The 20588-nt window shown below is 48.9% G+C and overlaps 1 protein-coding gene across 15 annotated transcripts in view; it reads left to right on the top strand.

The window, feature by feature from the left end:
• KDM2B (lysine demethylase 2B) overlaps nt 1–20263 on the top strand; it is a 122674-nt gene extending 102411 nt beyond the window's left edge. For 11 of the 15 annotated variants that reach the window (XM_061466279.1, XM_061466278.1, XM_061466276.1 and 8 more), the window contains 11 exons: nt 2822–3046; nt 6602–6745; nt 11353–11440; nt 11957–12225; nt 13138–13176; nt 14795–15468; nt 16930–17093; nt 17536–17697; nt 17928–18029; nt 18358–18576; nt 18985–20263. In XM_061466279.1, coding sequence (XP_061322263.1) covers nt 2822–3046; nt 6602–6745; nt 11353–11440; nt 11957–12225; nt 13138–13176; nt 14795–15468; nt 16930–17093; nt 17536–17697; nt 17928–18029; nt 18358–18576; nt 18985–19166 — 2268 coding nt within the window. In that variant the 3' untranslated portion in view covers nt 19167–20263. The remainder of the gene's footprint in view (nt 1–2821; nt 3047–6601; nt 6746–11352; nt 11441–11956; nt 12226–13137; nt 13177–14794; nt 15469–16929; nt 17094–17535; nt 17698–17927; nt 18030–18357; nt 18577–18984) is intronic. The other 4 variants (XM_061466277.1, XM_061466283.1, XM_061466280.1 and 1 more) reach the window with 4 other exon arrangements.
• Nucleotides 20264–20588: the final 325 nt, after the last annotated feature.

Here is a 20588-nt window from a genome sequence, read left to right as displayed (position 1 = left end):
GCAAGGCCTCCCTAGGCTTGCTGGCTGCAACATCCTGGAGTGAAAACGTGGCTTGGAGTGAGGATTGGTCGGGTGGTAAATCAGTGCAAACCCAGCTAGGACAATCGCTTGGATTTGTTAACGTGAAGAGCTCTGGGTGGGTAAGAAATGTTACATACAGTGAGACCAGAGGCCTGCACCTCTGTGTCTGATGGGTGGTGGTGGTTTTTAAGGAAACCTGAGTTGGGTGGTGTGGGCTGGCCTGACTTGTTCTTGTACCTTCTTCACCTTCCTGCTTCTACTTTCTTGTTTGGGGATTCTCAATTTCTGTGTTTCAGGTGATGCCTTTTTTTACCACCTGCATCTTCGCAGTGCCCTGGCACTTAAAACACTGTCCTCAGAATTATACTTGGCTCGTATTACTGTGGCAGAATCGGGAGTTGTCTTTCAGCTGGAAAAGTACCGAGTTTGATTTTTCCTTGAAAGAGATCATGTTTTAAAAAGACCATTCTGAGTGTGTCACAACTGGGTTTTGCTGCCTTAAAAAAGCCCTTGATCCTCTTCAAACCTAGTGGGAAGGAGTCAGATGCTCATGCAGAATCTTCCATGTGCTGTTGGCAGAGAGAACTGCCCAGGTTGTTGTACATATTTTGGTTTAATTTGTTCCCACTGATGTCTGGCCTTTGGTTTGTGTGTCTCGCTTCCCTTGCTAGTTGAAGGAGACTCTATTAGAGAGAACGGAGGAGTGATTCATGCGGAGGAAGGACATTATCTCTTATCTAGGTTGCCACTAAGCCAGTCCTGCCAGTGCTGACTTTATCCTTGAGAGGCTGAAAAGTTGGTCTAAAAGGTAAATATTTATTCTTTAGAGTGTCTGAAATCGATCTGTAATCCAGGCGTCTGGTGCAGTTGCTGATGGGAAGGAAGCTTCACTTGCACGGTGCGACTCAGCCTGCAAGCAGAACACAAACTGCTCCGGAGGAGCAGAATCAAAACCTTGCTGGAATCTCTGTAACCTCATGGACTGAACAATGGTTTGTCCCCCCCTCAGTTACCATAGTGGGTCTGTGGGAGGGAAAGGAAAGGGGTCAAGCTCCTGGCTTCTCTGATCTCCCAGCACAGAGGTTCTTGGGATGGAGACTGTTAAAGTACCAGCGCTCTTCTGTACCACAGAGAAAGTCAGTGGAGCTTTGCTTTGTCAGCTGGGAGGAAGATCAAATACTCAACAATGTGGCTTTTCTTCAGGGTTGTATAGCAGGACACTTAGGGCAGCCTTTGTAGTAGTGAGTAGAACGTTTCAGTACCCTGTCTTTCAAAAGCTGTGGTGGAAACTCGGCCTGGCTTTCTCTCACCATCCTCCCCTGCCTTGGTGGCTGCCCAGAAGTCAGCAGCAGCAGCAGCAAGTGGAACCTGCTGGTTTGTTGGTCATATGCTGAGGTGCACAGAAGGTGGGAAAATTGGATAAATGCTAAACCAGATGAGCTTTGCAGTCCTGTTATTATCATCTTTATGGAGAAAGCTGTCAGTGGTAAGAATGAGCCAAGCCAATTCTTGTGTAATTAGCCCCATACAATTACATGGTATTTAGTGATGTTTGGCTTGAGCTGGAAGTTCTTGTGTGTAACAGGGAGTTTCTGGTGAGAACATGAAATTTAGAGGCCCAGAGTGAATATGTTGCAGTTAACCTTATCATTTAAAATCTTTTCATGGTCCTTTAGCTTCTGTCTTAAAGGTCATTGAAATCCAGTCCTGGGATGCCCTTTTTAGCCTTTGCACAGCATCAGTTAGTGTTCTATTTTTGAGAACTTGCCTGTATTGGATATATGGGGAACTACTTTAGAAGGGCTTTGTACTATTTGTGTTTTATTTCCTACTTTATCACTTGGCAGTACTTCATACTCTGCTGGTTTTATAGAGAGATTGCTGTGGCCTGAGCCATTGCTACTGAATGTTTCTTTACTGTACCTAACCTCAAAATTACTTCTGCTGCCTCCTTGGGTTTTTCCATTTCCAATGGAGAAAAGTAGAACTTCTGCCTTAACCCGAGCACAGGGCTGAGAGCCTGGAGCTCAGCACCTCCCATACAAGGACAGGGTGAGGAAATTAGGGCTGTTCAGCCTGGGGAAGAGAAGCTGCATTGAGACCTCAGAGCAGCTTCCAGTACCTGAAGGGCAGCTACAAGGATGCTGGAGAGGGACTCCTCATGAGGGACTGTAGCGATAGGACAGGGGGTTCAGGATGGGTTCAAACAGGGGAGATTTAGGTTGGATATAAGGAAGAAACTCCACTGAGGGTGCTGAGGCGCTGGCACAGGGTGCCCAGAGAAGCTGTGGCTGCCCCATCCCTGGCAGTGCTCAAGGCCAGGTTGGACACAGGGGCTTGGAGCAAGCTGCTCTAGTGGAAGGTGTCCCTGCCCGTGGCAGGGGTTGGAGCTGGAGGAGCTTTCAGGTCCTTTCCAACCGAAACCCTTCTGTGATTCTGTGATGGAGATCACCTCTTTACTTACTACAAGCCCATCGCTTGGGTTTTGGTCTTGCCATGAGCTGTGCATAAATGGATTCTCCTTGCCCTCCTGTTGAAGTGGGCTTGCTATAGGCTTGGGACCTCTCTTTTATGCCTTGGTTTCTTTGTCTTTTTACGATGCATCTTTTCTTGAAAAGGTGAGGGAACTCCTTTAGTTGTAAGAGTGGTCGCAGGCATCTGCTGAGCATTACCTGTCTGTGTATAATCCTGTACATCTGTCAAGTTCACATCAAAGATGTATACATCTCCTGTCCAAGAAGTTGTGTATTTGGGTGGTGAGTGGGGTTTGTGCCTAACCTTGTGTGTGTGCCTCTTTCAGAACAGGGCAGTGGGACGGCCCAAAGGGAAGCTGGGCACTGCTTCTGCGGTGAAGCTCGCGGCTAACCGGACAACCGCCGGAGCGCGCCGGAGGAGGACGCGATGCCGCAAGTGCGAGGCCTGCCTGCGGACAGAGTGCGGCGAGTGTCACTTCTGCAAGGACATGAAGAAGTTTGGGGGACCTGGCAGGATGAAACAGTCCTGCATTATGAGGCAGTGTATCGCAGTAAGTGTGCCTGGTGCTACGAGTCGCTGGGAGATTTCTGTCCTCTGTCTGGGTCTCCTGGTGACAAGGTGTGGAGCTGAGAACTCTGCTTGGAGGGCATCAGACAGACTGGTGTGATCCCTGGCCTCTCGTCTTCCCATTGCTTTTCATCCTCCCCCCAGGTCTTAAACCAGAATGCTACTGAAGCTTAATAGCATAGCTTTCATTCTCAGTAGTGTAGAAGTGGAGATTATACTGGGAGTTGGCACTCAAATCACACTGAAATTCTGGGATTTAGGGAGGAGAAGGAAGTTCCAATTCAAAGGGAGAAGAGGTGTGTTTGGTTTGGATCTGTGAATTTCCTGAGAAAAGCTGTCTTGCAACCATCTGAACTCCTTAACCAAATTAAGATATGGGGAAATCTTTGGCTGGCATCCTCCAAGATGTTGGCACTCGTGACTCCAGCCCCAGGTTACTTAACATCTGAATTTCAGTGTGTTTGCTGTCGTATAGCAAACAAGAGCATATAGCAGAGGCTCTGATCCAGATGAGCCAAAGAGCCGTCAAGCCAGGATCTTGTCTTCCTCGGGGACTGGAAATGGCTGTCAAGGGGATGAGCATCAGAACGGAGCAAGCTGGCAGTCAAAGACAGTTTCCTGGGCCCCTGTGGTACATTGCTTAGCAGCTTCTTGAGTCATAAGTGATAGCTTTGTATTTAACAAATATTGACAGATTCACCTTCCATTAAGTTGTCCAAGCGGCTTTTGAATCTGTTGCTTTCGTACTGCCTGTTGCAGATCTTCTCCTGAGGTCTCATGTCCACAGTGTCCCCGTTCAAGGGTAAAAATTAGCTTCAGCTTTTATCTGAATTCTTTGAAAGGTCTTGTTTATGCTGTTGTCAAGGGCTTGGTTTTCTGTTGTGTTTTGGGGCTTTTTTAAGGCAGGGAATGTTGTTTATTTCTCTCTCAAGTCTTGCTACAGTTCCTTTCACTTAGGGGTTGTTTTTTTTTCTTCCTTAATTCTGATGAGGAATCTGAAGTGGAGGCATTAAATGACTTTGACACTGATAAAAAAGCCTGATAAAACAGTTAAGGTTTCCAGTCGTTGCTCCTGGTAGCTCACTCCATGGTCTGTTCTAAGCCACGCACTGTTCTTGACAGAGAGGATTGGATTCGGCTCTGCTGGATCTTTCAGTAAAGTACATAGAATATCTACCTTTCCGCAGAGTGCTTTTGCAGCTCAAGTGTCTTTTCTTTGAACACTTGATTTCCCGGAGTGTGGCATGAATTGAACAGCATGGATGAAGAATTTATTATTCTCCAGGGGCAAGAAATAGTGAAAATGTGCTGCCTTTTTAGTGGAAGGATTAAATTAGGGCTGCAGTGTTCTTTCTTGTCCTGAGTGATGAAGGAAACTTTCATTCTAAGCTGTGTTTCACTCCTGATAACACAGGCTGAGCCTTTTGGAGATGAACTGGGTTCTCTTCTGGCTGAGTGTAGTCATCCTCTCATCCCCTTTCTTCTAATAAAGAACCATTTTTCTTCTTGGTGTCTGCAGTTTTATTTCCAGAAGCTGTGGTTAGAGTACAGGCCTTGGGAGCCAGGGTATTCTGGTTGCTTGTCTCGTCCTTGCGTGCTCTGAAGAAGACATCTCTGCTCTTCATATGTTCCCTTTGGTGTAAATAGCAGGGGAGTATTCCAGTCTTGACAGCAGCAAAAGCATAGAAGATCAACAAGTTGAACTGTTTTAACTTTATAAGGGTGGTTTACCTTTCTGTAAGCAATGCTATTGTCTTTACTCTTATGTTCTCGAACAATTGCAGTAGTAGTATATTGTGGTACCTATCCAACAGCTTCCAGCCAAAAAAAAAAGCCCAAACCCACCAAAGCTCTGTGGAAGTAATGATCCCTACAGTTCTGGGAGTGTGCTTCCTCTGGTTAATAACATTGACAATATTAGCTAGACACAGACTTTCATTAAACTCATCGACAATATTAACTAGACACAGACTTTCATTAAACTCAGAAGCCTTCAGAGAGCCTGTACTGCTGTTTGGAGAACAGGAAACTCCTCTGCATCACTGCTTATATCAAGAAGGGAAACAGGGGTGCTTGGGACACTTTGTGCAGCATTGAATAGGTGTGAAGGGAGTACGGGGCTCTGTGCTGGGGGTATGAGTTGTGACAGCAACTGCTGTTCCAGCCCGGCAGTGGGACAGAGCTGGCTGGGGCACAGAGGACATTCCCTGGACAATAAAGATTGTGCTGGTCCTTGTGTATGGATATAAATGTTGTGTGGGAGATTGGACAAAATGGGTGGACAGAGCTCTTACTGTTCTGCACAGCTTAGCTCTTCTCTGGTTTACCTGCTGGTGAAATGGGATCCTGGAGATTCCGATTTTGTGCTTGGAGGAAGGGTGGGAATTAAATAGTATTTGCAAAATGCCTTTAAAATGGAGTGTGGATAAGTACTGGCATGAGAAAGCAGGGAAGTGTTGCCATAGCTAATGTATGAGATGTTGTTGTGTGGGGCAGCACACTCTGCTCTGCAACAGCTTACTAGAGCTGGGGTTTCCCTATCTGAAACTTGCTGGAGGATGCCCTGTTGCTGCATAGATTTGGTTTGGTGTGCAAGTACCTACTTAGGGATTTTATTCACTCCATCTACTAGAGATCCTTGCTGTGGAAAGCCACATCTCTGCCTCTGGCTGCTTACTAGTTAAGGACTTGCAACCTAATCGATTGCATTTCACAGTACAGCCAGCTTCTTATTAGGATCTTCCTTTTCTTTCTTGTAATGAGGCTTATACCTTATTGCTGCAAACCAGTAGTTAGTTCCTTGTTAGCACGAAGGTGGCTTTTTAATTAGACTGGCATGACATGGGTGACAGATAGGTGAGGTGCTGCAGGTCCCTTTCTGCCTCAGCAAAAGACAGGAAAATCCCAGTGTGCTTCTCACTTGACACTTGCAGGAGAATTCTCTAAGTGTCTGTGCAATGCTTTTTTGCAGTGCTCAGGTCTGGAGCAGGGCCCTGGATAGCTCACTGTCAGCTAGGAAGGGCTCTGTTCTTGGTTCTGTTGTGGGCTTGCTGGGAGACCTGGACTGGGTCCCGTAACATCTGTCTGCCCTGCTTGTAAAATAGAGGAGCTGCCAAATTGCTGGTCAGATTGTAAAGCTTAATGGATGTGAACAGTGATGTTCTAGGTTGCTTCTTTTCCCTCCCATTGTACGCTGGTGAAGTGACTTGCATGCCAATGTCTGTGTCAGCTCACACATTGAAGGGACCCACAAGAGAAGGCATTTCTGCGCATCTCTGGGCGCCCCATGAACCCGTGTTGGTACGGGAAGGGCACTTCCATTGCATGAAACGTGTTCTGTGATGCTTGGTGTGGGTACCCAGCTCTGACTGTTACCAGCTTTTCTTGCCTTCGTTGCTCTGCTGGGCTGGAGCCTTCAGCATTTTGCACAATTAATCCCTGTTTATCTCTTTGAAATGAGGATACTGTAAATGCACATGGAGTCGTTCTGTTCCCATATGTCTTCTGACTGAGATTTCTTTCTGATGTGTGTACACAGCCGGTGCTGCCTCATACTGCTGTGTGTCTGGTGTGTGGAGAAGCTGGGAAGGAGGACACGGTGGAAGAGGAGGAGAGCAAGTTTAATCTCATGCTAATGGAATGCTCCATTTGTAATGAAATCATACACCCAGGATGCCTTAAGGTGAGTACAAGGATGTGATACACATTGGAAACAAAACCGGACTGGTTATCACCTTAATGTAAAAGCAGTGCACAGAAATGGGAAAGCTTTCCCATTCTCGTCTTTGGAAACATAAGGGAGCAAAGAGTTGGTGTGAGAAGCAGGGCAAGAGCCATGGCACACACAGCCCTGACTGGCTTCCATGTAACAGCATCCCCTGTAAGCAGAAACTTGCCTTGGACAGCCGCCGAAGTGTGTGTGCCTGTGAAGGTCTTGTGTTCTGTTCCGTTCTTCTTTCTTTTTGCCTCTTGTTTAAGGAAGTGAGGAGTTTCAGTTGGGACGGGAAGCTCAAGAGCACAGAGAAATGTGCCTGTGCTTTTGGATGAGTTAGTCACAGTCCCCGTTTCGGTAGCTCCTTCCTGTGTCTCACAAGTACAGAGGAGCAGTTTGCTGGTGGTGTTTGTCCAGGCACAGATGCGCCTTTCAGCAGCAGCTGGCTTTAAAGATGTTGCAAGCAAATGTTGCAGCAGAAAGACTGCAGCTCTGGCGAACAAACTGAGCAAGCTTCAAGCTGCAGGAGTGCTCACCCTTGGCTGACTTGAGTCCTGTGAGCAGCTATATTCTTGACTGGTAGCAAAAGTGTCATTTTGGGCACATCTGTGTGTATCAGCATTTAGAAGCTTCCTTTCTCCAGAGCTGGTTTGTTTCAGTTGATCAGCCATTTCCTGTTGCTGATTTGTTTATGGTTAAAGTGATTTGCCAAAGCAAATGTATTCTGACACACCGTGCCCCAGAAAGCAGCTTTTGGCTCTTCTGGGATCTCTGGGAGGAGAGGTATGTTCCTTATGCAGGCCTGGGGTGATGCTCTCCTGGCCTTTTCTTGTGCTCTGTGTAGGATTGCACTGAGCTCTGTGTCATTAGAGCAGAAAGTAGGGTAGCTGGCAAACCAGAACTGTGGCTGTCTCCCTGATTCATGAAATTGGTGCTCACAGCTCCTGCCACAGATGGGCTCTGAAAGGGAGCTTTGCTTGCTTGGCTGTGCTTAAAACGAGGCTTTGGGGGCCGATGAAGCAAGGGAAGGAGCTGCTCCTTAGCAGAGGTACCTCAGTTTTGGCTTGTAGCTGCTGTTCTGCTGTCCCAGTCCTTGCTGGAAGTGCCCTGCACTCCTCCATCTCTGGCTTTACAGTGTCACTGTCACTTCATGGCTGAGAGCAGAGGGCACAATTGTGTTGTGTCAGTTCAAGTACAGTTTCCTCCCCCCACACCACATTTGGGGCTAGTTGTACAGGATGTGGGTCAGATCTATGAAATCAAGCAAGTGCTGCTTTGTTCTTTTATGCACATGTGGTGTTCCCAGTGCCGTTCAGGTAACTAGGAATAATGTTGCTTTGGGTGTCTCTGAAAATTAAGCAATGGGAGACTTACAGCCTGCCTTGTGTGTCTTGCATTTTAATTTCTCAATGCTGCTGTTGGGATGAGATGTTGGGGTAACCAGTGCTGTTGATTTACTGAGACAAAAGGGCACTGGTAGGATTTCAGAATCATCTTGGAAGGCGAGGTGAATCTGTGCACAGGGGAACAGCAAAAGGAAGATGGAGCCTCTTCCTTGGATCCCTCCTTGCTCTTTATTCCCATGTTCCATGATTTTCTGTGAGAGAAAGATCTGTTGCCATGTCTACGTGTCCTCGAGCCCTTGACATGAGCTAAAGCCCAGAGGATGGAGCCCATAAATAGTCCTTGTGGGAAGTGCGTTTGAATGCAGACACAGCCCCAGGACAGCTGCTGCTGCTGTAGTACATGTGAACTGTTGGTCAGCTCCAATTAAATGTGTGGCAAATGTACTTTTGGGGGGGACTGCAGTAAACTGGTTCAGTGAAGGGAGGAGTGTCCTTCCCTGGCTTATTCCCATGTGGAATTAATTCTCTCCAAGACGTCTCCAAAGCTTGCAGAAGAGTTTGGCACATGCAGGGGGTAATTTAAACTCCAGGGCAGGTTGTTTCTGGTTTGAAGTCCGTCCTTTTCCTCTTCCTGGTTTGGCTATGTATGTTTGTGGTGGGTTTTCTCCATGAAAAAACAGTGTCTGAGGGAGACTTCTTTGAGGAGATCAAGGGTAGCTCAGGTGCTCTGAGACACTCGCAGTGTGGGTGCCTCTTACTGGGAGAGCCCTGGGTACAAGAGCACGTTAGGTGCTTGCATCAGAGCTGTGCTATGGACAACCATGGATGTTCCATGCACTGAGGTGTATCGAGGGATGTTTCTGACGTGCTTCTTTCCTTGGAAATACCCACAAATGGTCATTTTGCTGAAGAGTTCCTTAGGAGAATGATCTCGGTGAGCCTTTTCTCAAGCACAGCATTGCTTCCAGAGGGAGCCAGTGAGGTTTTTGCAGGTATATTGCCTTTTGCTGTTACAGAGCATTTGAGTGGAACTGATATTGATGATTTTTTCTTGCTTCATCTCAAATTGCTGCTGAAGCTGGTTGACTCCTGCGAGTGCCTGCAGTATCTGACGCTGCTTCTTTAAGGACAAGGGGTTTGTTTTCTGCAGTAGGAGCCTGTTCTTTTTCATCTTAGGTGGATCTAGTGATAATGATGGAAAAGGTGGATATTTAGGTGTCTTGTCGGAGCAGCAGATATGAAAATGTTCCCCAGCACATCTGTACTGCTGCCCATGGCTTCAACCCAGCTGTGTCCCACTGCCTGTATTGTTTCAGTCTTGGCACTGCCAGAATTCATGGCTCTCGCTCCGGGATGTTGGCATCCTGGAGGCTCCATATTCCCTAACAAGAAGAGTTCCCAGTAGCGTAGCCTCACGTTTAGACTTTCTGAATGGCTGATCTCGTGCTGCAGGTACGGTTCTGAAGCTGCCTCATGCTGTGGCTCAGACACCCACCTGCTGTTTGTAGCAAACACTCAAACCTGGCTCCCACCCAGCCTGAAAGGCTTGGGACAGATTCAGTGCTGGTTTGTGTGTGTCTAATTAGTTTGCTTACAGCCCCTCACATCTGTTCAGTTCCTTAAACTTCACAGAGGGGACAGAGCTGTAATGCTTTCCCTTCAGTAGCATTTGTTCTATATTCAGTGCGGGAAATAACTTGTTCCCAGCTTGGGCTTGGGCCAGGAATTGTTCCCCTGAGGCAGAGATGTATACAACAACTCCTGGAGTATCTTACACCTACCATGGGAAAGAAGGTTCAAAGGCACACAGTTGTGATAAAGCCAGTATTTAAATCCTGCCCACTTCATTTACTCATTTATTAACTCCAGCAGACTTGCTGAGAGAGGCTGACATGGCCTTGCTCTCGCTAGAGTGAAACCAGCCTGGCTGCTGTCTGGCTCGGGGACTGGAGGAAGCAGTTCCCCTAAACCCATGGGCTGGTTCCTGCACAGCCAGTGCCTCTTCACTGCGCTGGGAGGAGAGGAGGAAATGCTTCAGCAGCATGAAAGCTCTGCAGATCTCTGCCCCTGCCTGTTCCAGCAGCAGTCTCCTGCTCCTGTGCTGCTGATGCCAGTGCCCAGCTATTTGTCTTCACAGCAGCATGGGGTTTTCTGCCCCCCTGCCAAGGCTTTTTTTCTGCATATATAACTAAACCCTTAAGGATGAATGTGCTGTCAGTAAGCGTATGAGTTGTGTGGAGGGTGTTTTTAGCTTAGCTCTGCTTTTCATCCTCGGCTTCATTCACAGAGACATCTTTTCAGAAACACCTATCTCCTGTTTGGAAAATAATGTGGGCTCCTGTATGGAAATTGAGAAACCAGCAGCTTTTGGACTGGGCAGGGCAGGACTGTGCTTTCATTGTAGTGTGACAACACAGAGCGTGTGTCTTCTCTTTCAGATGCCAGTCTCTCATAGCGAAGCAGTAAGCGTTTCTCTTCCTTCCATAGCTGGGTTGCTGTGGGTGTGAGAAACCTTCAAAATGCCTTCGTGTGTCCAGTCTTCTGAATAAAAGTGCCTATTCTCTAGCTGACTTGGCACCCATCATCTTTATTGGCACATGGGCTTGAGGGCTGCAGGCATGGGACTGCGAGTTCTGGTCCAGAAAGAAGTATTTTAAGGAACACTTGATTACAGTGCAGGGTGCTTTGCTTCTAAAAATGCCGAGTGGTATTAACGTATGTGAGAATGTGGGCATGGGAAGAATCCCTTCCTGTCAGAGATCAGAGTGTGCCTCACACCAGGGGGGGGAACGGGACCGAGCTGTGCAACTCCCTGGTGTGCGAGGACATGTGGATGGCATGGGTGCAGCCCTGGTCCTGGGGGGTTTGGTTTGGGCTGCTGGGGTGTGTTCTGTTGCCTTGGGTTCTTTGCAAGGGCAGAATGGGCCCTGTGTTAATGGTGATTGTCATTGACCTTCATAAAAAGCCCAAACCTGAACCCATTGTCACATACCAGCTTGGCCAGTGTGCTTTCCTCCTCTCCTGGCATGATAAGAAGGGTAATTGGGCGGAACCCAGGGCTTGCTCAGCGCCAGCAGGATGGCACAACACGTGCTGGGTGATCTGACTGCAGGCACAGGGAGGTCAGTGGTTGGTGAGGGGAAAACGGAGCTGTACAAAACGCTTCTGCAGGATGTACCTGTAGCCTTTTGCAGTGCAGTTGTGGATTGAGCTGTGCCTCTCTTTTCCCAGGTGAAGGAATCAGATGGTGTGGTGAACGATGAGCTGCCGAACTGCTGGGAGTGTCCAAAGTGCAACCATGCAGGGAAAACTGGAAAAGTGAGTTAAATGGGAATAAGCGGTGCTGGAAGGAGATACAACATCTCAGGCATCCCCTCTGGCTTCTAGATCCAACTTTGCCCCATACCAGCTTCTCATTTTGTGCTTAATTCAGTCGAAGGAAATAAGCTGATGGCTTTCTATTCTCTAATAATCTTTGTATTCTTGCTCCACGTAGCAACACTTCACTCAGAACCCGGGGAGTATTTGGGTTAGTTCTGTGCATTACCACATGCTAATTTCCACCATTCAGATACTTTGAAAACCCCCAAACTCTAGGAGCAATTATGCAAAACCTGAAGTGTCTGTTGGAATTAGTGAAACATTCTTTCTTTACTCAGGCAGACACTTGCAAGCGCCTAGTTACAAAAATAACCTTGTGAAGGTTGAAACTACTTTACTCTTAACTCCTTACTCATCCTTTTGTGTGTTACAAAGTGCTCAACCCACCAGAGCTCGAGGCGGCCCAGATGAAGGCATAAGATATAAAGTTTGTTTGTGTTTTGTGTCTCTTTGGCGTACAAGCAAAAGCGGGGACCAGGATTCAAATACGCATCAAATCTGCCGGGCTCGTTGCTGAAGGAGCAGAAAATGAACAGAGACAACAAGGAGGTGACAGACGCAGCGAAGAGGAAAGGGGAGTGCGAGGAGACCCCTCGGAGGAAGTCGGAGGAACATTCCAAGAAGGCTCCGGTTGACTCGATCCTGAGGAGGAAGTCGGACGAGGTGCATCTCTGGAGGAAAAGGAAGTTTGAGAAGCCCCAGGAATCCCCCATGAGAAAGCGGGTATGCCAGAACCCTCCCTTTGTGCTGGTGGCTCGGGCCTCCTGGCTGACAGCTCATCTAACCCCACGTTGTTCCCTGATGTTTCGCCTTCCTTTCTGAGAGCTGCCAGTGTGACAGGGCAGGGGTTGAGTGGTGCCACTTGGGTTCACGTTCAGAGGCTGAGAGCGCTGGGCTGTGGCTGTTGGTTTATGCACAATACTGGAAACCCCACTTTAACTGAAAAGTCTTTACATGAGATGCTTTGGAGGAAGAGCAAGGGGGAAAAGCAGTTTGCAATGGGAACTCTTCCATCTCTGTCCACTCGGTGGCGCCTGGCAGCTTGTTTGTGGCTGGTTCAGGGAGGACCCATCAGAGGACCTTTAGCAATGACACCTTCTGTAGCCTGCAGAGAGGAGGAGCTGCTCACAGCAGCCATGTAGGCAGCTTGTCCCTGAGTTTGACAGTCCGAGCGCTTGGGCCAGGCAGGGACACTGAATTGTCATGTGGATTGCAAAATACCATACTTGGGCCATACAGAAAGGCAGGTTTGCAGAGGTAGATAGGAGTATTGTCTTGTGAGTAAATGGCTGATGGCTTTAAACTCAGAATCAGTGGCTGGTTTTGTATTGCACATGAAGTACATGAGGAAGGGATTCAGCCCGGCCTGCAAGGCTTGATAGTGGGAATGCTGCAGTACAGTAAATGTAGGGATTGGGGCTGCTTTGGTGGAGTGAGAGAGCAAAATTGAAGACTCCCGTTCATGCATAGCTGCTTTCTGGCCATGCTTTCCTTTTCCCATCCCTTTGGACTGCCCACAGTGTCCATGGAGGGCTTGAATTGCTCCTCACAGCATGTGAGGACGGCACCAAACCTTCATCAGACAGCACAACCAATGTCGTGGTTTGGGGTTTTTACTTTTCTTTCTTCCAACAGCTAAAACTTGGAAAAGAAGACAAACTCTTCAGGAAGAAGGTACTTTGCCTTTTAATAGATGTCTTCTCAATCCCTTTTAATCCCTTCTCCTGATGTGAGCTGAATGGTGAGCCAGTTTCTCTATCAGTCATGTCCTTGTGTCACTGCAGGCATTTTTATTATCCCATTTACATCTTGCAATGGCAGAATCTCTCTCTCATGGAAACCTTTACACTCCAGGGTAGTTTAGCTGCAGTGTCTGGCTTTACATTTTCTGGTGTCCCATATTAGAGCCCAGCAGAAGCTGTGTTTTGATGACCCAAGGGCTTAAAATCCTGTTTCTATATTGATGTTTTATTCTTCCTGTGTGGTTGAACCTTGTCCCTGCCATGCAGCCGCTCCCCAGTCTGTGCCACAGCACATCCCTGGAGCCCTCCACTGACCCCCCCAGGGACAGCCTGGCACGCAGGTATTGATTTGCCTCCATCTGCCATGAAAACACAAGTGTGGTGCCTCTGAGCTGTGCACCTCGTGTGAAGGATGCTGCAAATAGTCTGATGTTGTAATTCTTTAATTCTAACCTGTCATTAACTTCCTGTGGCCTCTCCCTTTGTAAGATGTTAATTTAAAGACAGGGTGATCAGCTTTCTCTGCTGTGCACCGCAGTCTGGAGCACAGGAGCGCATCCACTGACTCGATCCAACTAGTTTATTGCAAAAGCACAGACCTTCTTGATATAACAAGTGTGTTCACAGCACTTCACCTTTCCTTGCCAGTCCAGATCTCTTCTTATTAGAGCTATTTCATTTTAACAGTTGGTGGCTTCTTTCTTGCTTGTAGTGATCAGATTAGACTTGAAGTGTTCCCTGGTCTCAGTTTGTACGTCTCTCACGCTTCTGTCTGGTGTGCATCAAAGAGAGATGTGATTAATGTGAGCAGTGAAGTGCAGTTTGCTGTTAGGAGCAGGGACCGGGGCAGGGAGGAAGGTGCCAGCTAACCCCTGTCAGCCTGTGTTGTACTGGAGATGGTGTCAGTGTCAGGCCAGCAGCACGTCAGACCTGTCAGTCACACTCCCCAGTCTGCATGCACCGGAGGTGGGGAAGCTCGAGAAGACAAAGAGGGTTTAGCAGGAGGTAAAGGAGCGGCTAAAGCGTGGTTAAATGAGGCTGTGAGTATCCAGCAGTGAGGGCCACAACAGCACGGCCACGGTCTGAGTCAGTGACCGATGCAGGTTTCAGAACTTGGCCATCAGGCATGACTGAATGCATGTCAGCCAGTGTTTAAAATGGTGCCCCGTGAATGTGTCCCAAGCCTGGTTTCTTCTGGCCTGCTGGGGAAGAGGCTGTCTGTAGTGTGCTGCTTATCTTCTATAGATGGATTGTCTGCTGTGTAATGAGTAAGGCCCTTAAATCTGCAGGATTATGCATGGTGAATAAATGCATTTGTCACTCTTTGGGAGTCCTCAGAGCCAGTAGCTGGGCTCCTCATCCACGGTGGCACTTGAACTTGATACCTTTGGCCGGTGAATGTACCCTGGTGCTCGGATGGGGGGGGCCAAGTGCTGGCAGGCGGCCCGACTGCCGGGCAGGGCTGCCTGTGTGGAGCATCATCAGCATGTGAAGTGTTGCCCAGCTCCTTGTCCTTGCTCAGCCATCAGCCCTTGTCTCTTCCTTTGCAGCGGCGATCGTGGAAGGCTCCCGATGACCGAACTGCCATGATCAAACCCCTGCGGCGCCTCAAGCAGGAGCCAGAGGATGACCTGCCAGAAGCACCTCCCAGGTCCAAGGATAGTGACCAGTCACGGTCCAGCTCGCCCACTGCAGGGCCCAGCACGGAGGGTGCCGAGCCCAGGGACAAGAAGAAGTTCAAGATGAGGAGGAAAAGGCGGCTTCCCAATAAGGAACTGAGCAAGGAGCTCAGCAAGGAGCTTAACCAGGAGATCCAAAAAACCGAGAACAGCCTTGCCAATGAGAACCACCAACCCATCAAATCTGAACCCGAGAGCGAGAACGAGGAGCCGAAGCGCGCCTTGAACAACAGCGAGAGACTCCATAGGTTCAGCAAAGGGTTGAACGGGACGCCCCGGGAGCTGAGGCACCAGCTCATCCCCAGCCTGCGGAGCACCCCCAGGGGCATCACCCGGCCACCGCCTTCGCTCTCGCCTCCCAAATGCATCCAGATGGAACGGCACGTTATCCGGCCACCTCCCATCAGCCCCCCTCCGGACTCGCTCCCCCTGGATGACGGGGCAGCCCACGTGATGCAGAGGGAAGTCTGGATGGCTGTCTTTAGCTACCTCAGTCATAGGGACTTGTGCATCTGTATGAGAGTTTGCAAGACCTGGAACAGATGGTAAGGAGAAGCGGGAAGGCGAGATAGGTCTGGTGTGTGGTGGGCTGGACTGGAATGGGAAGTGGGTGATGGAGGCACTAACATCTCCTAGAAGAGCTGTGCAGGTCACTGAAGCTGTGTTGAGCCCAAGGGGAAGGGGTGACCAGCAGTGTCTGGAGCAGAAGCAGCATTGTGTCTTCTAGTGCTTGCTCAGAAACAGCAGTTCCAGCTTTCATGGTATGGGAGCTCTGTGTGTGTGTGTGTGTGTCAGCCTTGGCGTCAGCCTGCCGGGGCCGTAGCGCTCCAGCACAGCCTGGTCTGCAGTCAGACACCACAATGTTCCTGCCTGCAGGAACGGCCCGTCTAGGTCATGCCAAGTCTCGGTGTCATTCTGCCCCCAGGACTTGCTGATTGCTAATGCAGTTGTTTGCTTAGTTCAGCTGTTAAATATCTATGGAGATACAGTGAAGGGGTCTTGGTGTTCTGCTCAGAAGGTCCGTGCTGTTTACCCATAGAGGGTACATGCAGAGCCATCCTGTTCGCCGTGTTCCCTGTCAGCAGAGCTGATGGAGGAATTGTCAGTTGTATTTACTCACAGCGTGTCCTTTCGGTGCTCAGGGCTAGCAGCATGTGAACACTGACACAGTTGTGACTGTGCAGCAGCAGGAGGCCTCAGTGGACACGTTTGTCTTCCACTGAACTTGCAGAGAAGCCTCTTGTTGGCTGTCACCTCACATCCAACTGTCGTGTGTGCACAGATGGGCAGGTTGTAACAGAGACTCCTCTCTAGCACCGTGTAGTAACAAAGTGGGTTAAAAAACGGGGAGGTTGAGAGGTTGCTAATTGGGTGCGGGATGATGTGTGTGAGCGTCTCCTCCGTGGGCTTCCCGGTGTCACAGAAAGCTGGGAAATGCCTTTTCCACTTCAGTGCAGGGTTTCCTGCATTTTCTCACTTCTTTCCATTAGAACCTCACACACTCGCTAGGATTTCTTGCTTGTTGCCCATAGAGCACCATAAAGAGAGTGTGAAAACACATAAGCCATATAGCCAGGAAGAACACAAACACACAGCACAGGAGAGGGTTCAGTGGGCTTAAGGAAGGAAAAGCACGGGGGAATCAGGGCGGTAACATTAAAACCCAGTTGTATTCAGTGTAGGCATGGAGTTGTGGCTTGTCTTTAGGGTAGAGAAAGGGGTTTAGTAAGCGCTGTGATGACTTCAAATAGGCTCTGAAGTTGTTGACACTTGTAGCTCTGTGGAAGTAACTCCCTGCTTGGTTGCCTGATGGGGAAGCTTCAAACCCCGGTAATGCTGCGTGCTGCTGTCGGGCTGCTTTTAGCGTCACTCACCCTGAGTTTTGCTATTTTGAGTTAAATGCTGTCGTTTTCCCTGCTGTTTAATGGCACCTTTTAAAGTGTTGCAGAAACCAGAACAAGTGCCAGATTAAGTGCTGTTGGCTTTTTTCTGTTCTTTTTGGGTAGGTGCTGTGACAAAAGATTATGGACCAAAATAGATTTAAACCATTGTAAATCCATCACTCCACTTATGCTCAGCGGCATTATTAGGAGACAGCCTGTAACCCTTGATCTTAGCTGGACAAATATATCTAAAAAGCAGCTGAGCTGGCTCATCAACAGACTGCCAGGTAAGTGATGCTTATTTGGACCACCCAGTTTAGCAAACCAGTTTTATCTGAACTGCAGTTCCCTGAGGAGTGTCTGCAGGGATCCAGGTATCCTAGGGGAGGAGACCTGTAGCAGTGAAGCCTTGGTGGGTTAAAATGGGCTCAAACTTGGTTGTTGGGACTTGTTGGATGAACTAATTTGAGGCAGGTCTTTGACAAGGGCTAATGAATGTTGCTGTGGAAGGTGCCTGTGCTGAGGGGTTTAGCAGAGGGGTGGGGGGTGGTCCTGCTGTCACCCACAGTAATGAAGTTCTAGGTGGTGGGAGGGATGGAGAGCTAGGCAGGGAGGAGGCTTACGGGTGCCCTGGAGCGCTGGGATTGTTCAATCCCCGCTCCTGCCCATGGGAGCAGAGATCACTGTGGTGGATGTCTCCCTGTGCTCCAACGTCTTCTGTATCCACAGGTCTTCGAGACCTGCTGTTATCAGGGTGCTCGTGGATAGCAGTGTCAGCACTTTGTAGTTCCAGTTGTCCTTTACTCCGAACTCTGGACGTGCAGTGGGCAGAAGGACTGAAAGACGCACAAATGAGAGACCTCTTGTCACCGCCCACAGACAACCGGCCAGGTAACAGGCGGGAGGAGCCAGGGGACCTGTCCCAGTCACTGCTGCTAAGTGCCCTTAGAGGAAATGGGCAGAAACCCCCACGGCTACAGCCGGAGGGGTTCTGGGCTTCAGGGTGTTCACAGGAGTGACTTTCAACACCTCCTCGCTGGATGGGTGACGAGTGGTGTTCTCTGCCTGCTGAACAGTCTGAGCCACTGCGCTGGTTTTCTGTCTGACTTTCTTCTCTTCAGGCTGCAGCGGGTGTACTTTAGAGAGTATGGAAACCCTTCCTCCCAGTTCAGGGAAGGAGCAGTTCTGTGGGGCATGCCACATTCGCCCGGATGTCAGCTCAGGTGAAATTTTGAGCAAATCAGATCTGCTTTCTGGCATGCACTGCACAGCCTACCGCTTATTCCCGACGTGCAATTCCGCTGGGCCCCTGCGGTTACATTCATCCCTTTTTGTTCTGGAATCAGGAGCTGGCTTTGCCCACGTGCCTGTTCCAAACATAGACAAAGTGTTCCTGCTGACGTCCCCTCCGAAACTCCAGACAGGCAAAAGCGCCTGAAGTTGACTTAGGGCAGCAGTGTTGTTGTGTCACGGTGCATTTCATACAGATGTTGGCAGCTCACGGGGTGGAGGGAAGACTCACGGGAGTGACCGTCTGCTTCCGCTTCCCAGGTCAGATCGACAACCGCAGTAAGCTACGGAACATCGTGGAGCTGCGCTTGGCTGGCCTGGATATCACAGACGCTTCCCTGCGGCTCATCATCAGGCACATGCCTCTGCTCTCCAAACTCAACCTCAGTTACTGTAACCACGTGACGGATCAGTCCATCAACCTGCTGACCGCGGTCGGGACCACCACGCGGGATTCTTTAACGGAAATCAATTTGTCAGGTGAGAGGCGGGAGCACAGGGGAGGAGGATGGGAATCATGGAATCACAGAAGGGTTTGGGTTGGAAAGGACCTTGAGATCATCCAGTTCCAACCCCTGCCACGGGCAGGGACCCCTTCCACTGGAGCAGCTTGCTCCAAGCCCCTGTGTCCAACCTGGCCTTGAGCACTGCCAGGGATGGGGCAGCCACAGCTTCTCTGGGCACCCTGTGCCAGCGCCTCAGCACCCTCGCAGGGAAGAGCTTCTGCCTTATATCAAACCTGAATCGCCCCTTGGCCTTGAGTGACAGGGATTGGAGAAGGGAAATCCCTTTTCCCACTGCAACCAGGACAAACCATCCTGATGCTGGGGACCAAACCCAGACACCCCATGAACTTCCCCCCCTTGATTTTGTGTGTCCCCTCCGCAGACTGCAATAAGGTGACTGACCAGTGCCTGTCTTACTTCAAACGCTGCGGAAACATCTGCCAGATCGACCTGAGGTACTGCAAGCAAGTGACGAAGGAAGGCTGCGAGCAGTTCATCGCAGAGATGTCAGTAAGTGTTCAGTTTGGGCAAGTGGAAGAAAAACTCCTGCAAAAACTGAGTTAGTTAAAGGACACGTGTAAATACTGGGGCTGGGGGGGGACGGGACTGAACACACGTAGGGATTTTATTTTCAATTGGGAACTTGGAATATTGGAAAATACCGCGATGGGATTTTACACCTCCTGTTGAGAACAACGTGAAACTACCCACGTTACGAAGTTCAACTTGTGCCACTGGTGAACTCGGTCTCCCTGGGGTGTCCTGCACTGGCTCTTATGCAAATTCATAAGGCGACTGTTACTGGTGAGAGTTGTTCACACCCGGAAGACGACCGAGCTCCATGAAATACTGTTATTTAAAGTACCACAGCATGTGCTTGGTAGTGTAAATTTGATTTCTGCTTTTCATTTCTTAAAACAACCACCACAAAAACGAGAAGTCGGTGTCATGACAGCGGCCCACGCACTACAGCTCTCTCTGCCTTCTCCCCCACGTTTTGTTTTGTTACATCTTACATTATGCAGAACTATTTTTGTACAAAAATTGTTTAAAAATTATTTATGCAATGTTTGAATGCATTACCAGTGTTTCGGTTTTGATTGCCAATTTTTATCTTTACTTATGGTAGGCGAGAACTTAACCTATACTTCGTAGACAGTATCTATCTACAGCCGTGCCCAGGTCAGGAAAAAGTAGGTTCATACTTTCAACCTTCAAGCATGTTTTAATGGAAGTTTATATCCTGCTTTGTATACTTCAGAAGTGACATAAGCATGTTGTGGAAATAAGGTGTAAATTATAGTTGAAGTAAAAAAAAAAAACCACTTTTATCTGTATAGAAATCACCTTTTTTCTCAAAATTTTAAAGGATTCCAATTTCAGCTTTTGCACATAGGAGGGTTTCACTCTGTAGCATGAGCTCTTGTACTCAATATGGAATTAATTTATACAGTGAGTCCAGCGGTAGAATAAATGGTCAAACGTAGTCTCTCTTTCTTTGAAGTGTGAGTTGAGTTCTCATTTAAGGTTTATAACATGGTTATTTCCTGATTGTAAACTTCTGCATTCATAAGTGCCATTGTTGTACGGTGTTGTTTTCGTAGACCTTCCTGATGCAGTTTTACCTTTGTTGAATTTGTATAAACAATTGTACAAAAACAGGTGCTGGCTCTGCGGGTTTCTGTTCCGTGGCACAAGGGGGGAGCTGCGTGGGGGGATCCATGAGTGCTCCTGGTCTCGATCCGCTTGGTGTGTTCCAGGTAGCGTGTTCACAGCGCTTGAGCCCTGTCCTGTACCTCTAGGAGCACTGACAGCACAAGAACAAGGTTAAAGCTTGAGCCGAGCCCCCGAGAGCAGCTGAGGAAAGAGGCAGAGGCTGAGAACGCCCATCACAAATCTTTATTACCCTTGTGTGGCAAATGATGAGCACGGAGGTTACAGAGAGGGGGTTTCCTCACTGCCCCCCCTGCTGAACACAGGCTCCGG

The sequence above is a fragment of the Pezoporus flaviventris genome, unplaced genomic scaffold, assembly GCF_033815535.1.
Source record: "Pezoporus flaviventris isolate CSIRO_AGI_PZ_B2104156 unplaced genomic scaffold, CSIRO_AGI_Pfla_v1 ptg000041l, whole genome shotgun sequence".
Lineage (NCBI taxonomy): Eukaryota > Metazoa > Chordata > Aves > Psittaciformes > Psittacidae > Pezoporus > Pezoporus flaviventris.
The sequence above is the reverse complement of the archived record's forward strand: the minus strand, read 5'-3'. Positions and strand labels throughout refer to the sequence as shown.